Consider the following 17,577-nt stretch of genomic DNA (forward strand, 5'->3'; position numbering starts at 1 on the left):
TTTATCTATTTTGATAGTGCTGTAGGCTATATTTTGTATTTTTTGTGTACATCTTCCAATGGCTTTCTAGGTTCCAGGTATTTTTACCCCAGATCTTTGGCTTTGCCAAAGTGATGGACAGCCCAAGTTAGATGCATATATATGAACATGAAGAAAGCTTTTATATCCCACTGATACCATTAATTCTGTATGTAGAGCTCTTACTAGAGCAAACACCAACTACTGCGTCAGATCTACTGACTTCTGATGGATGGTCTGCAGTAGCTGAAACTACAGCCAGTATCGGTTTAAATTCCCACTTTTCTCAGCACTCAGAATGAGAGGCAGATAACAAACACCATCAGTCATACCTCCTGACCACAAAGGCAAATTCAGCCTTGTGGCTCTCATGGCTACTGTGTATATATTTATAGCTATTTCTAAAGCAGAAGACTCACTCTTGCCAAAAAGTGATTTCAGCACTAGAGATCTGTCTTTCAGGCTCAGATGCCAAGAGCTGCTGTACATTTTCAGGCTTTCCTAAACCACAGTTTGTCTAATCTGCATACTCATTTTAGAGTTGCTCATTAAATCTAAGCTGAAAAAGAGGGTGTTTAATACCTGTGGAGACTGGATGGTTCAAAAACCCAGATTTTCTTGTGCCTTACTGAGTGACTGATATCCATCTAGGGCAAAATACAGGACTCGCATATAAATAAACTTAATAGATGTGTGTGTATATATATTTGTGTATCAATCAATACTGATTAGCATAATCTCCACTATATTTCTGTGTTCCCAAAAATTGATCTCACAGTTGCAGTAAGATGCTGAACTCTACTGAATACCTCAAAAGGTCACACAAAGATATTTCATAGATTGTCCTCACAGTGCTTTAAAGGTCTGTTACACATGCCTTTTTTACTAAAATTATTCAGATGCCGTTACATGGGGGAAAGCACTGTAAGAGACAGAAATAAATAAACCGATCATTCAGGAAAGCCTCTGTAGATCTGGGCTCAGGGATATCAGAGGAAATCCATCTCTGTACTGACCATTAAATGTGACTAGAACTCTCTAGCTATTTTATTTTTTGTTAACAGCAGAAGAGGAAATAGAGCATTCAGCTCTCTCCTCCTACATGGAATAAAAACAACCTCTTGTAGATCTCAATAGCTGGAACCTCACTGTGAAAGCTGAAGAAGAGTTTCAGTTCATTTGGCAGCCATTTGGTCAGTAGTTGGCACATGGTCAGTCCTTGCTGATACATTGCAAAGTGTTCTCATATAATTATTAATGTCCATGGCCATAACTGAGCAACTTTTACAACTAAAACTTTTTTCATTTATTCTGCACTCTACCTTTTTCACCTCTCTCTAAATTTTAAGAAAGACCACCTTGACATTTTAATTTATGCAATATAAGATGACCATATAAAGCTTAGTTTCACCATCTAGAAAACATGGGAATCCTGCTTTTAGAATGGTTTTTAGCACATTTTTTTCAATGAATCGTGATGGGTTATCTCATCTTTTTTTACATGAGCACATACTATTGAGAAACTATATTTGCTTGTTTGATTTATTTTTTTTTTTTCATTTTAACGTCTCCTCACCTATTTTGAGCTATTTACCACTAGCAAATCTATTTCTATCACTCTTTCTAGGGTTATTTATTGCATGCAGCATGACTACTTCTGAACAGAGTCAAAATGGCTTCAGCCTTGCAATCTGTCTCAATTGTTGATCAGGGAGAAGATAAAGCTTTTGTGGGCCCAGGAATGCAAAATAGAAACTTCTTTTTCAAAGTGAGGATGAAAAAGAAAGCCTTTCTTGGGTTTTTTTCAGTAATGTGGAGCACAGTATCACTCTTCCCTGGCTTTATTGACAGTCCAAATATTACTCGGATTCTGAGTCAGCAATATTACTTCAGCATATAAAAAAACTAACAGCATCATAGTAAATAATTTTACTATGTGCTTATTCATCACAAAGACCTTTGCTCCCAGGATATAACTTAAGCATCAGATAAAAATGCAGTCAATAATCTTTGTGTCTGGATATTGGAACAGTAGTTGTATGATGAGTTAGATAAGAAAGAGGGAACCAAAAGCTGATCAGTTATGCTAGAGCAAGTCGTGAACAACTCCACTGAACAAACCTGTAGTTTTCTGGTTTAACCTGAACTAACTCATACAGGTGTAAATGCAATTTGTCTGAGTACTGTCTTCTTGTACTTCCGCATGGAGGCCTGTTGAAATGCTTGGAGTAAATTCTCTGCCAGAATTTGCTAGGCAGTAAATAAGTAATTCTCACTAGGAATAACAATAATGTGCACCTGTTTTGCCAATGTATATGGATTCAATCTTAATGTCCATTGTTTTTTCTACTTTGTTTCAATCACGTCAGCCAATGAGAGTAGGCAGGGCTGAGTATTGCCGGACATCAAACTACTATATAGAAATGACTACTTCTTCTAGATTACGAACATTAATATATGTCTTTCTTTTTTTTTATTATTAAGATGTCACAACCAGTCAATTTTTTGATTCCTTTCATGATACTATTAAGGCACTAATTTAAAAGAAAATTTAATTATAAGGGAGGTTCTGCTATCAGAAAGAATAGCACTGAATAATTTGCCACCAATTTTTTAGTTAATTGAATGGATGACCTTACTAAAAAGAGTGATAATCAAAAAAACCTTAGGAGTTAAGAAAGGACTTTACAAGATAATTCATAATAAAACAGAAGAATTATATTGTCTGTACCTTTAAACAGATTTTAAACAGCTTTAAACAGCTGTTATTAGGAACTTTCAAACTAAAAAGTCATTTTGTATAGTGCACTGATATACTTTCTCTAAAATAGCAATAGCCATATGAGAATTTCTGGTGTCTGAAGTTCTCACTTTATCTATGCAAGTTATTTTAATCTGTAGTGAATGTATTTTCTCATTCTGTCTGCAGAAAAAAAAAAAATCTCTTTACTACTAAAAGCCGTTACATGCATATCTGCCTTTTTTAGGGTGAAGACGGTTTTCCTGGATTTAAAGGTGACATGGGCCTTAAAGGTGACCGGGTAAGCATTTATTCATAGCCCCTATGTTCTTAAAAAGTTTAAGTATTATTATTTCGAAAGGATCATTGAAGTGAACATACAAATTTAAACAAAAAAAAAAAAAAAAAAAGCTAGTAGCTTAAATTATTTCTACTCCCTGTGCATGCACAGATTTTAGCCAGATTTGGTTCTTGTGAATCAACAACGGCACAGTTATAAAGAGGAAGAGAATGTCAGTCTTGGATATCCTTTTCACTAAGCACCTTCCTAGGGAATCTCCTTTTCCAGATTCCAAGGTCTCCAGTATTTGTCTGAGGAAAATTAATCTATCCAGGATAAAGATGTTTCCATTCCAACCTAGCATCTTGCAAATCTCTGCCAAAATGTTGTTTATTTAGCCCAATGGGCACTTATTTCCTTTCATAGGAAGTGTTGTGGAGGTTCTAAAAAAACTTACAAGAGGCTCCTGGCCTGTATCTGTTGTCTGTATACAAAAATAACTGTGAAGATGGTATCCATGTAAGTACTTTGAAACAGACGTTTTTCTTTCTATGGACTGTCAGAGTGCCTTCACAAGAATTTAGGGAAGGAAAAATAAGAATACGCAGTTTCCAAATGCAGCTCTCTTCAGGCAAGGCAACTGGGCTCTTACACTTACGGAAGTAATATTCAGTGTCTAATTTATATGTATTTGCCTTTATATAATGAACATAAGCAGTGGTATTTTCCTAATTGGAAATTGGACAGGGCTGATGTAGTTGAAGATATTCCTGCACATTGCAGGCAGGTTGGACTAGATGACCTTTAAAGGTTCCTTCCAACCCAAACCATTCTATGATTCTATGATTCCATGATTCTATGATTATAATCTCTATTTACATTTACTGAAAACTTATTTTCAAGTAATTGTAGGTAGTCTCTCCAAGATATGCATAAAGGCAATTGTTCTATATTTATAAGGTGGTGTATTTTAGGGAGAAGTTGGTCAGCCAGGTCCACGAGGAGAAGATGGTCCAGAAGGTCCAAAAGGTCGAGCAGGTCCATCTGGGGACCCAGGTGCTGCTGGTCCAGCCGGGGAAAAGGTCAGTAGCCAGATATCAACATAAACATGTCATTGCCTCATAACACAGATCGAGCCCATGATCATCATCACTAAAAGAGCAAGCCTCCAGATCTGCAAAATCTTTAGTTACCTAACAGTAGCTTTTATAAGACATTACTACAGCAGATCACTGTAGTTCACATTTGAACAAGTATTGGGAATCATTATTTTGTAAGTATACAAAAAGGCATTATAATACTTCATCGACACGTAAGGCAGCTAAATTCTTATCCCAAATTACATACACTGCATGACAGCTAAGGAAAATATGATGCAAAGAAAATAGTTGGGCACAAAGGAAGATAAAGGTGTTGCTGAAGAGTGAATTAATATTCACAGTCATATTATGACAAATTGTGACATAAAGATTGTTTTAAACAGAAAACATATCCTGAATAAAAATCAAAAATAGGGTTGGCAAAAGTGAAAGGGACTGTTAAAAGGGAGGACTGAAAAAAGGACAGTGATATGAAATAAAGGAGAGAACAAGCACAAAGATAAGTACAAATCTCTGAAGAATCTTGACCTCTATAAAAAACACTTGAGATTGACATAGAAGAGGAAAGGAGCTGAGGAACGCCTGTGTGGGTACCATATTTCACTGGGCGAGACCATCAGAAAAGAAAGGTGATTTCAGCAGTGGCATTTTGGATAACTTGGAAAGAATGATAAAATAAAATAAAACAAAAATGATGGTTCAGAAATGTGTATACTATATTTCACAAAAGTGAGAAGATGCTGGTGAAAATATTTCCCTGTAACTTTTTTTGGTAACTGTGATTTTAATGCTAGTTCTGTCTTGAAAAGAATAGGACAGAAGGTGCATTTTACATTTCTTTCTCACTTTCTCTGTCTTTAAAATAGGAACAGTTAGTATTTTCCAGCAACATCCCATCTGGCATAATGATTAATTGTTCTATCTGGTTTTTTATCTGTATACAGTCTCTGAAAGTATACATATAGTATAAAATCTTTGAAATCTTAGTAAGTATGTGGTACTACTAAAAAGCTAACAAGGTTCACAGCTAAGAATTTTGCCAGGAAGAAAAAAATGTATTCAGCAAACTTGGGAACAAACTCTCTTTTCATCAAAAGTTGCTACTTTTTGCAAGTATGTCATTAGTAGAAGTTCAGAAAGATGTCAGGGTTATAATTTGAGCCTAACGTCATTCATAAACTCTTAGAAAAGTATATATCCAAAAACTCAGTTCACTCATTACAAAAAAAGATTTATTTTCAGGTTTACTTAACTATTGGGAACTATTTACGAATTCATGTTCTCCACAATTTTGCAAGATATCTCACCAGCTATTAGGTCATTGAATTGATTCATTAGGTCATGAATCAAAGAACATATAAAAAAGGAAACTCAGAACTATTCTCCTATGTGAATGCAAGCTGAGTTCATACCAGAAAGCCAGCGTACTCAGTTTTAACTAGATCAGCAAAACAGTATGGTATAATAAGGGTCATATTATCTTCACATACAATATATTTGCATTCTCCAGAAAGAACTGTATGTTTCATGGCAATGTTTGTTTTCAGTATCGCTGGCCTGACAAAAATGTAAGAATATTAGGAACCTCACAAAAATCTGTATTGTTATCATGGTATCTGCAGAATAATTAATTGACTGAGGACATCTACAAAACAGTCCATCTTTCTCAATTCTTTATGACCTAAGTAACAATAACGAAGTAAGCCAATCCAAAACAAAACAAACTTTGTTTTATATTTTTTAGTTTTTAAATATGAATTTGAGTTATTTTTAATTCTTATTATTCAGATTACTCAATGTGAATATAGGTTCATGTTTTCAAGCATTTCTTGTTCATTATGACATATATAGAACTCTCACAGTCTCACAAATCCAGTATCTGAAGCCCTAAATATCAGAAGATATTTGAAAAAATTATTGGTGTTGATAACACTGTTAGCTGGGCTTGGAATTGTAGACCCCAAGTTTTCCCTTTTCTACCTTTTCTTGCCCACTGAAAGTCAAACATCTGTGCATATTCTGTGGATACTTGGCCAGAATGGAGTGGGTTAGAGGAGAATTCTATGATGTTGGTCCCATGATATTTATTTTACTGCAAAGACTAGAATAATGTTTGTGAACTCTTAGATCTCCTCAAAATATTAGGGAGGAGCCTGTAAGACCAGTTATCAATGTCCTATTCCCTTGTTATTTCTATGAATTATTTAATGCAAAGGTACTACTCTTCCATAGTAATGAAGGTAAAAGAGTAGTCTCCTGTTCTCTATGTTCAGCTGATCCCGTGATAAGAAAACTGTCTTTCCCAAGTAGGTCTAGGGCTGGATTTGCTTAGTAAAAAAAATGCCAAGTATGGTGCCAAAAAATAAGGAACATATCAGAAAAGAGCTCATAATAAAAAAACCATCTGTATCCCTACGCAAAACTTAGGCAACGGGGCTTGCTTAATCATAAAATCAAGGACAAAACTTTCAGTGAATTTGGCAAGAGTTTGATGCACTGTCATGCTGCAAAACATTTCAATCATTATAATGCGTGCAGCTTATTTCAGTGTGGCACATAACTGACAACATTATAATTATATTCATAACTCGAAGAATTCTTCTTTAAAAATTTCTCAGCTAGACACATGCACTTATATGAATATGGTAATACACAACATCTTTTTTCATGTGCTGCATTTTTTAAGAATAGACATGTTTATTTTAGCAAATTTCCTTTCCCATACAGGTCTCTCCTTCCTCTTTTTCATTATCTAAGGTTATTGCAGAGTACCATATTATTTTGTATAATCATATCTTTTCCACTGAGATCTTCTCCAAAATGTGACAGTCCGGAATATGCACTGTGTTTAGAATAGGCAAATGGGCAAATTCTTCCCCAGATTTCCCATCTTTCAAAGGCTGAAACTGCTTTCCCTTGCCTTTTAAAGTTGGAAACCATCACTCATCCTCTAGAGGTCTGAAGAGACCAACTCAATGGGGTAGGGTAATGTATTTCATTTCTAGGAATGGTTAATGTCAGTGTTGATCAGACTGCTCATCCTGTTGTCTCTTCTGAACATAGCAAGGTGGTATTATTTGTTGAACTATTGAAGAAAAAAGTTAATTCTTCAAATGCCTATTCATGAAAAATCTGTGGAAAACAAAGCAGCTATGACACAGTATAAATTGAAAAGGATTTCTTCTCACTTAAACCTATGAACATCCTCATTTCTTAGAGAATATTAAGAGTTTAATGACCTCAGCCCCACATCACTACACAGCATTTCATGGGGGAAAAAAAGAAGACACTGAGGTCTTGGCTTTGCTGAACTCATTCACTGGAGTGGGACTTTTATTAAAGTTTAGGGAACTAAGCCCACTGGTGATTAATAGTTAAAATGATAAATTTATTTCATTGAATATTATATTCCATGAAGTATCATCACTCTAAGTTGTGGAAAAAGTATTTTCTGTAGAAGTTTGCTGAACCACTAAGGAGGATAAAATAAAATTAACACTGCCTTCTTATTGCAGGGTAAGCTTGGTGTACCCGGATTGCCAGGATATCCAGGAAGACAAGGTCCAAAGGTGAGCTGTAAATGAGCTGTGTATCTTGTGCTTTGACACTATTCATGATGGCGGTTATGTTGTTTGTGTGTTTGGGGAAGCAAGGGCCATTTTTCACATTTTCTTTCTTGACAATCATGTTCTGAAGTAAAATCTTTAAAAGTGTTGGATCCCTAAGACAGGCTCTTTAAGGAGCACTATCTTTCCTCTTCTTAACTCTACTGCCTTCAAACCTTTGCCATCCTCTCATGAGTTGTGTTTTTGCATGAGCATCAGACTGGCATGCATTAAACAATTTGAAAATGAAGGAACTGCTAATATGCTTGAATGAAAATAAGCACTATATTGACCACTAAATAGATGCTGATAGTAAAGGGAATTTTCTGTGTGGTACAAGGATTCCATTTGTGTCGTTACTGCTTCTTCCATAGAATAAGTCATATTTCTTTGAAACATAATTTACAATTTTCATCATGTTTTCCTTTTGCTTCTGTTAAGACAAACCCGACAAAACCCAACCCCTTAGTTGATTTATGTGCCTGCATCTATCCTTCACCTATCTGTTATGTTTTGATTGCAATAGAAAACCATATAGGTGGCTTCTGCTTTAAGTGAAGGCTTAGATATTTAAAACATTTTTATGAAACATATTTTTAAAAAGGTCATCCTAAAACAGCTTTAGGAAACGGACACGCTAAATTAATTGTAAACAATCTTTTCTGACCTTAGCAAGAAAGAAAAAATGGAATAAAAACATAATTCTACAGACATTTCCCAGTGTAGAAGAGGCCATTAGGGAAACTTTGCATGTCCAGACTGTCTCAAAGATGACTCATCTAGGGAAATATCGCAAGTAAAAGAATTCCTTACCCCTTTTGCACAACTGAACAATCAACCTGCAGTAAAATCCTCAACTTTGCTCTACTTTGGGATCTATTTTTATTTTCAAATTTGAAATTATGATTTTTTGGAAGAAATACAACTTCCTGGTTGGCTAAGCAAAGTGTTTTTCTGACTCTGCCCTTTTCAGTCACTGAATGAACTATCTGAAGAATGCTTATTCATTGAACACTCTGTGTTAGTGAAAAATATCAAAACCACCTATGGAAAGTATTCATGAAAACTATTCACCTTGAGAGACATGGGTTTTTTGCTTCTGTTTCTTAACTCAAATGTCTGAGATTTCAGTCTCTCTTTTTGTTCTCCTCTAGAACTGTCTTTTGAAAAGTCTAAGATCAAAGAGTTTTTACATTATTCAGTTCCAAGAACAAAATAAACGCTTCAAATAAAAGTTGATTGATTCCTTTTTCAGCAAAGACTTGATCAAGAATTACATTACATTAAAATTGAAAATAGTTCTCAAGCCGAATTCACTGTTTGCTCTCTAATTTGTCACTTAAACTTCCAAGGAAGAGTAATAACAGCTACAATACACCAACTCACTAGAGACTTGTTTTGAAACTTATTCACAGTCCAGTTCAAATTAACATAAGAGAGAGAGAAAAGGAGAAGCAGCAGAAAAACATATTAGCTGTGTAAAGCAAGTAAGAAATCTTGTCCTAGTATTTTCAAGAAGGTTCATACCGTTCTTTTTGTTGTCATTTACTTGCTTTTCATTATTTTTCTTCTGAGAATTATTCTTAGAGTACTGCCATTATATTATAATTTTCACTGTATTTTTTTATCCTGAGCAGTCCCTCTTGATTATCACAATTGCAAAAAGTACTGTATATATAAGATACTTACAACCAAGTCATGCCTATTAATGCCCAATCATTAGAGGTTTTTTTTTCCTCTAGCCTTTTAATTATAAAGAACATGCTTGGTCTTCACAAAGTAGAATTTTCACAGTTTTATTCACATTTTAAGTTATAACTGGTGAAGAACTAAGAAGAAAAAAGAAAAGAAAAGAAAAGAAAAGAAAAGAAAAGAAAAGAAAAGAAAAGAAAAGAAAAGAAAAGAAAAGAAAAGAAAAGAAAAGAAAAGAAAAGAAAAGAAAAGAAAAGAAAAGAAAAGAAAAGAAAAGAAAAGAAAAGAAAAGAAAAGAAAGAAGAAAAGCTCTTACTTTTCTCCCACCAGTGAATATCAGTCAGGTTTTCAGCAGAATCAGTGTTAGTGAAGTTGTACTGCCCCTAAGTCATTAATGGATAATTGGAATGATTGTGTGAAACAAGATTCATTAAAAGGAAAACATAAGTAAAAAAAAAGAGAAAAAAGAAAAAAAAAACTTACTGACGTTTCAAAGAAAAGCACCAAGAAATTCTATGTTAAGTTTTTGATATATGCATTTTATTAGCAAGCTGCATAGATATAGATGCATTATCACACCAGGGAGTCTGGCCAGTAGTTTTAGTGGCTGACCCAACCAAACACTGCTTTGATTTTCATCTCCAGTCACTTAAAAGTATATTTTATCAAGTCTATCACCTCTTTGACCCCAAGTCCCTTATGACAAATTAACACCTTGGCAGGTAACAAGTCTGCTGTCCCTCTGGACCTGTATACCAGAAATAAGTAACAAAATAATACTGTTCAGATTAGACTGGGCAGTTAGCAGGAGGAAAGGGGAGAAAAAAGGAGAAGCAGGAATAACGCCTGGAAGCAGTTTCTATCTATAGAATCAATCTCCCCATAAATTCTGCTTACAAGATGAGCATATAAGCAAGTGTACAAATTGCATGTATCAGTTAAATGAAACTGGTCAGTGGTCAGCCTACGGTGAATAAAGCACCTGAAGTGATTTACAGCTCAGTAAAGTGAATAGAGGACCACTGTTCAGATGTGGCAACACCTTACATTTATTTTGAATGAAGTTATTTTGTGAAAGAATTATTATACTGTGCAGCAACAAGGCCTTGTTTGTTCCTTTTCACTATAATACCGTTATTTCTAGTGGGTTGTTACTGATAATTTCTTTCCTTCTGTTAAAAATGGTGCAGATTTAATGAATACTTTATTGTGTAATAAGATGACAAATAATGTCCATTCTATACATTGATTCTTTTAATGCATTCTGGACTTGAGGCATTATGGTAAGTTAATTTACAGCTATTCATCAGAGCTGTCACACTTGCAAGTTTGACATGTACAATGTACATGACTTTGGAGGTGTGCTTTACATATAAATGAAATGTTAGCTATACTACTGTTTTGCTATTGATATCCTCTGTTATTTACATTGATTTCTTATATAGGGCTCAACTGGTTTCCCAGGATTTCCAGGTGCCAACGGAGAGAAAGGTGCAAGGGTATGATAATTCACGCTTGCATGACAATTAACTTTTGGAACTCAGTGCTATGGGAAGTCACTGAAACCTAAGGATACAAGCCACTGTCTAAAGAACTATAAAAACAGGCTTTTCACACTTAAGATGAACCTCTACAGTTATGTAAAACAGGACATACTGAGACACTAGTTCTCATTCTTTAAGGTATTAATCTAAATATACAGGAACTTGGACACTTTCTCACTGCGTATACTACCACAATTAGATATTTGAAAAAGAGACAAGAAATCACCTTTGCTGAAGTATAGCTGAGTGAGTTGGCAAGGACTATTTTTCTGTATCCCATGAATTATCCTGCTACCATGCAATTTACCCTCAAGGAAATTCAACTTGTATTTCATAAGTATTCTGCTTTGCCACAAGCTTTTTATACGCTGAGCTTTGAAAGTACAAAATATACCAGACAAGATCAAAAACATGTATTATTACATATATTAAAAAATAGATGTAAAATGACAGCTTTTGCTGCTTTGTTTACTTGAAGCAGGTGAGGGAAAATCTGTTATGCATATTCTTCAAACTGTAAAAATAAAATACAGGTTAGAAAGAAGGTCACTGTGCTGTCTCTAAAGCTCAATTGAACAGAGCAGAACATGTTGTTAGAAAAATGATGAAATTAAGAGGATGAGTCAGAATTCATAGATGATAGCAACTTAAAGTCAAACTGAAGTAATGTATATCATTGTTCTTAAGAACCCATTTTAATTTGCAGCATGAAAACAAGCAGAAATTCATGATTTTAAGATAAAATATATGAAATCCAATTGCATTTGCATTGCTTACATACGGCTTAAATTGTTCTTATGTTATTTTAGCTAAGATAAAGATATGTTGTTATGGACAGACACAAGCAATAAAACAATGTTCAGTTCATCCTTGTTGGGAAAAATGAGACATGGCTGCTAATCAAGATATCAGATTAAAAAACCAAGCAAAATGATAACATCAAAGAGCAGACTTAAAATTATGAAAATCTAATTATATTGATCCATTATCATGCCTTCATAAAGCTTTCAATTCAGCTAGGGTACTAACCACGTGATTAATACCATCAGACTGCATGCATACTTAAGTATTATGCTGATCATCAATGAGACAATAACTGCTGGTTTTATAATGTGAATCAGGTATTATTATTAATCTTGTCTAAAGGGATATCATTGTGTTTTATGCTACCCCACACACTGGTACTAGGAAAGACAGTCATTGTCCCTGAGAAGTTCACAAGCTGTGTAGCACTTTAAGAACAACACATAATCTTTATTTTGATAAGTGAAATAAAATCAATATTAACAAAAAAAAAACCACACAAAAAAGCCTGCAAGAAAACAGGTGTGTGCATGTAATTGGTTTCCAATAAAAGCAAGATTTATGCTGAAACATCTCTGATTATTTTTTGTTGCTCTTGTGTTTACCTCAGAGATTAGAAAGTACCAGTCATTAGGTTAATTTTTCTACCTGAAGAATAATCTGTTGAATTTTAAGCTTCTTTGCATTTAAATACACAGCAATACTAATGCCGTGCATAAGGAAAGAAATCTGTTGAGTATGATTAGGAGATATATTGAAGCAAAAAATTAAAGGTTAGTATTCTGGCAAGTTCTGTATCCCTGTGCAAGTGTGCAGAATCCTGGTAGGTATTATAGTCCCTATTTCTGTTATAAAAAAAAGAAAGGCTTGCTCTTTCTTTGCTCTCTTAACCTATGGAGCTGTGCATGGGAACCTGGGAACTTTGTCTTCAAGGCTATTATTACATTGGAAATGATGCCAAGTCCTTTAGACTACTGCAGAGGGACTCTGCTTGTTGTGTGCCATCTTCACTACTATTTTAAAGTAGTTTAAAATGTTCTAATGCCTATGACAGAATCTGACTCTGAGCAAATTTAGCACATTTAGCTACAAGTCACAGTGAACTCGGAAAGATAATCAATTTTACCAAAGACCATGATTCTGTAAATTGAGATGCAAAGTAGATACTTAAAGATAACATTCAGTAAAAAAAACTTTATCTCACAAATACAGTGTCTTCTGAGATGATTCCTGTGAACTTTTCTCTACAGGGTTTACATGGCAAACCAGGCCCCAGAGGACAGCGAGGACCAACAGTATGTACTTTTGCTTTGCAATTTAGAGGCTTTCCTATATTAATTGCCTCCACTATACTGTGAAGAATTATTTTGATTTGATTATGGTATCCACTAATTATTCTCAAGTGTACCCGTGTTAAATTGACAGGGTCCAAGAGGCTCAAGGGGTCCCAGAGGTCCCACTGGTAAACCAGGTCCAAAGGTAACTGTCAAGCATGCTGTATAGATTGGCTACAGGTTATTTCTTTTAAATAAAATAGAGGTCTAATATTTGAACATACTGTATTTTCTTTCTAGGGTACTGCAGGCAATGATGGTCCTCCTGGCCCACCAGGTGAAAGGGTATGTGAAAGCTATTTACGTACATATTGTTTTTTCCCTCTATGTAGGAGTGTGATTCGAGGGTGGGAAGGTTGTTTTATTTTTGGTTTTCCCTCTCATGTCTTTGCCCTTCTTCGACCAGAGTAACCAGAACTAACAAAACCTCAATTCCAATGATGCTTTTCAAAAAGTTATGAATGAGGTAGCTGAAGTTTGCTGAAAGCTTCTTCCATCTGTAGCTCAGTTTTGTACAAATACGACACAAAGAATACATACACGCGTTGCATTATAGCCATGCACTTTGTATATATCCATGTAAATTATAGTTGTACTTACCAGCCTATGCTCTTAAGAATGCCCCATTTACTGCAGATTACTGCTTGTTTATGGGATTTACAAATCACTCAAGCCATGTCCAGAAGCTTCTTTGTTGAAGCAGCTGATTTTTTTTGTTCTGTTCAGCTAAGAATTCCCTTCAACCCACTTTCTGCATGCTTCAGAAATCTTGTTGTGCTTGCTAAAATAAAATTTTCTGCTTGCTATTATATTACCAATCAATACACAACTCCAATATGCAGTCAGCCCATTACACAGCAGTATATAGAAAAACAATATTAATAAATCAGATGTGTAATAGCAGCACTTGAAAACCAACTCAGATAGCTTAAATGGATATGCTGTCTGCCAAAGTATTTTTGCAAAGCTTAAGAACAAACTTTTCTTTTATAGCCATATTTCATTAAAGTGCTAACCTTTTTCATGTAGAGAATCTATAAATCCTTTCCCAGTACCCACCCCCAAGTCCCAGTGATCTCCAGAAGTCTTACTTCTCAGGAGGGAGTTCCTTGTGCATTTTCCCCTGTTCCATAATTTTGTTATACTATTTCCGTGCTGAATACATGTACACTTGGTGTAACAATACTGGCAGAAAAACAGAAAACTGGTTTTGCTAGAATGACTAAGCAATCTTAAAAAGGAAAAAGGCCGTGGGATCAGACCACATGGTTTGATTGAGTTGATTACTGGAAATAAGGACATCCATAAAACTAACGATAACAAGAGCATGGTGTGACTGTGTTCTAGAAATCTCAAATTTTCAGTTTGTGTGTCTGCAGAAAGCAATTAAGGTTAATTTTGTTTGGTTTATCCTTAGCAGTTGCAAGTAACGTATTAATAAACATCTGTTGGCTATACACACGTAAAGGAATGTACATGCTGGCATATCGTCACATTTTCCTGCTTAAGAAAAGGATTCCTTTCCTTTTGACTGAAACCCATTAAAGCATATGCCAAAAAAATTAATACCAAGTACACTGGAATCAAAAGTTTTAGTTTACTAAACCCCTTTCATACTCATCGTTTTAGCTCTTTAATTCCCTAAGTAGAATATTACTTAACTGTCCAAGAGATTGGTTAGTGGAGCAGGACAGTGATTCTTGCACTAAGGAGGAGAAGTAGGATAGAACAGAAGGAAAGTTGAGGACTGGAGGACTAGACTGTAGCGAGTACATATGGAAGGCAACACTCCTTGGAGGCTGCAGTAAGAAGTTGAAAGTACCTCTATATCAAGCAAAAGACAATGTACCAACTGGAACATGGACAGCAGGAACAAGTGGAAAGTTTGGGTGAAACAGGAATGATGGGGCAAGTAAGAGAGAGGCACAGGGGCACGAAGCTGGGATTCAAGAGAGGACTGAGTTAACTAGGACGTTGGATGTAGAGAACTAGACGTAGTCCAAGAAAGAAACTGTAGGGTTTTTTACACTGAGGGGGAACAGCGGAGGCAGAAGGTGAATAACAGAGCCTTCTGAAGGGGGAGTTCGCTGACAGCTCCAAGAAGTTATGAGGAAGAGAAGCTGTGGGGGGACTGAAAACAATGAGCAGATCAATCCAAGATGAAGGCGTCCCTGGAGAGAAATTGATTAAAGCAAAGAGATGAAGAGTCACAGAGCACCACATCTCATATTGCTTGTGTAATATAAGTGTGAGGTATTTATTTGCTTCCCAATAGGGGTGAATTTCAGCCAAAAAATAAAACTGTCATTTGTACTCCGCTGAGACTATTTCAGGTACCAGACATGTAAACATTAAATAATGTCCTGTGTAGTTACTGTTAAAATTAAATTTAATGACAAAAAAGAAAATGTGATTTTGATAACATGCTGTTAGAAGTCTAGTGCTTTTTCTTATATCATTCATCAGTCCAGTGGCTTAAAATCTGCAAGCCACATTGTGAATCAAAAAAAATGCAAATCTTCTTTCCTTGAAAAGCCTCAAGATATGAGGAACGAAGTACAGTGGGAATTTATGAGAAAGAAGGTGCAACTAACAGTAAAACTTTGAGTTGTGCTCTTATAACCCAATTCCTGAGAGGGACCAATTTCTTTCGTATATTTTGTACAGTAGCTGAGTCAATTTTAATAGTTTTCCTCTATAAAACTCCTCCATTTTTTTGGAAACTTTACATTATACCCAGAAGCAAATGAGGAAAGGTCATTTGTTCACAGAGACAACAGAATGGAAAAAAACCCCAAACCCTCATATGGAACATATTTGTGTGTTACGGAGGTTTCAGAAACAACCTTACACCTGTTTTGGAAGAGTAAATAAAAATGATGGATAGTGCCGTAAGATCATAAAGATTTCTTCCTTTACCTAGCACTTCTTAGTTGACTCAGATTTAGTATTACGGTATAACCAAGGTCTACCCTGGATAAAGATTCACTTAAGGGCAAATTCTCCTAGGTTGGGCACAAGGGATCCTCTCCCACAGCTACACTCACACATCGCTTCGCCTGCTACAGTAGGCAGCCGCGCTCTGGAAGTGAGCCTGGGCTCTAATGAATCAGGCTTATGGAACTCAGAAACATCTGGTGCTTTATCAGAGGGTAACATAATTTGGGAGATGTGGCCTCCTGCTTCAAGTCTTTTGCATCAAACTTCAAACCAACATTTCTAATGTATTTTGACAGCTGATGTCTTCGCAAAACCAGGCATCATATACCAAGTAGAATAGGATAAAGTCTTGCACTATATGACTAGGGTACATGGCTCTGCTGTGGGACTGTGTAAAATAAATAAGGTTTTTCAGGTTGCTACTCCTTGACTTAGCACACTAAAAACTAAACAGGAAAAATTCTTTTAATAAGCTGACATTGTCCCTTTCAGCATATCAGCAATAAGTTTTACAAGCTGGCCTCTTAAACTTATGAAACAGTCATATGAGCTAGAACTTTGTGTAAATATCCATGCGTATAGATGTATGTGGATCTACATGTATGTACACATGTATATGCATATACTTGTACATATACATACACAATGCACTAACTCATATGATCATCTTTAACTAAATTTGTAAAACCACGCTGCGTGAAAATTTTCTCTATATATATGTACATATACAAAACTATATAAATAAAATGTTCATGCATCATGGGGTTTTTTCAGCTATCTCAACTATTTTTCATGACAGCAAAAATGTTGTATTTAGTCCCTGGTAACTCTGGAAAGCTTATTCTATTCGGAAGTTTGTACTGTTGTACCGGCTTGAAATACTGTCAGAGTGTAAGAACTGCCAAAGATGAATGTTGGACTCCAAGTTAAAAAGACCACCAGAATATTAATTAATTCCCATGTTTTATGCAACACAGAAAACAATGTTTTTTACTCGTGGTTGATTCCTACTTTATTATGCACAGTTTCAGGGGTCAGGCAAAAACATACTTTATAGAAGTAGTTTTTCTTTTTTCTTACTGCATTCCTACACAGGCAGTATTGGTTTCAGGAAATCCCCTCCGATGTCTATGCATGTGAATTGTTGCTACCAATATTTATGGCAATGGAGCTGAGGCTTTATACTTATAACCAGACATTATCTGCAGAGTTCATATATTTTATAATTGAAGCAAACTTTTCAATCCAGTCTCATGGCAGCTAGAGTAAAACTTTACATTTTTGGTTGCCTTTATACTAGGGACCACAAGGGCCTCAGGGACCTGTTGGATTCCCCGGACCAAAGGGTCCTCCAGTAAGTATCTTTTTAATATGTGCAACATATTAAACAACATGTGCAACAACAGGAATGTTATTTTTCATACAATGTTTCTGAAGTTAGTATCTGAAGATTTATTTAAGGGATGGTTTATGTATAGATTACAAATATGCTTACTGACTTTAAGGCTAAGACAAGAACT

General features: G+C 35.4%; 1 protein-coding gene across 4 annotated transcripts in view; it reads left to right on the plus strand.

Moving 5' to 3' along the window:
• COL11A1 (collagen type XI alpha 1 chain) overlaps nucleotides 1–17,577 on the plus strand; it is a 162,310-nt gene that overhangs the window by 85,457 nt on the left and 59,276 nt on the right. For all 4 annotated transcript variants that reach the window (XM_059822273.1, XM_059822276.1, XM_059822272.1 and 1 more), the window contains 8 exons: nucleotides 3,006–3,059; nucleotides 4,013–4,120; nucleotides 7,654–7,707; nucleotides 10,881–10,934; nucleotides 13,034–13,078; nucleotides 13,209–13,262; nucleotides 13,358–13,402; nucleotides 17,358–17,411. In XM_059822273.1, coding sequence (XP_059678256.1) covers nucleotides 3,006–3,059; nucleotides 4,013–4,120; nucleotides 7,654–7,707; nucleotides 10,881–10,934; nucleotides 13,034–13,078; nucleotides 13,209–13,262; nucleotides 13,358–13,402; nucleotides 17,358–17,411 — 468 coding nt within the window. The remainder of the gene's footprint in view (nucleotides 1–3,005; nucleotides 3,060–4,012; nucleotides 4,121–7,653; nucleotides 7,708–10,880; nucleotides 10,935–13,033; nucleotides 13,079–13,208; nucleotides 13,263–13,357; nucleotides 13,403–17,357; nucleotides 17,412–17,577) is intronic.

The sequence above is a fragment of the Gavia stellata genome, chromosome 10 (assembly GCF_030936135.1).
Source record: "Gavia stellata isolate bGavSte3 chromosome 10, bGavSte3.hap2, whole genome shotgun sequence".
Lineage (NCBI taxonomy): Eukaryota > Metazoa > Chordata > Aves > Gaviiformes > Gaviidae > Gavia > Gavia stellata.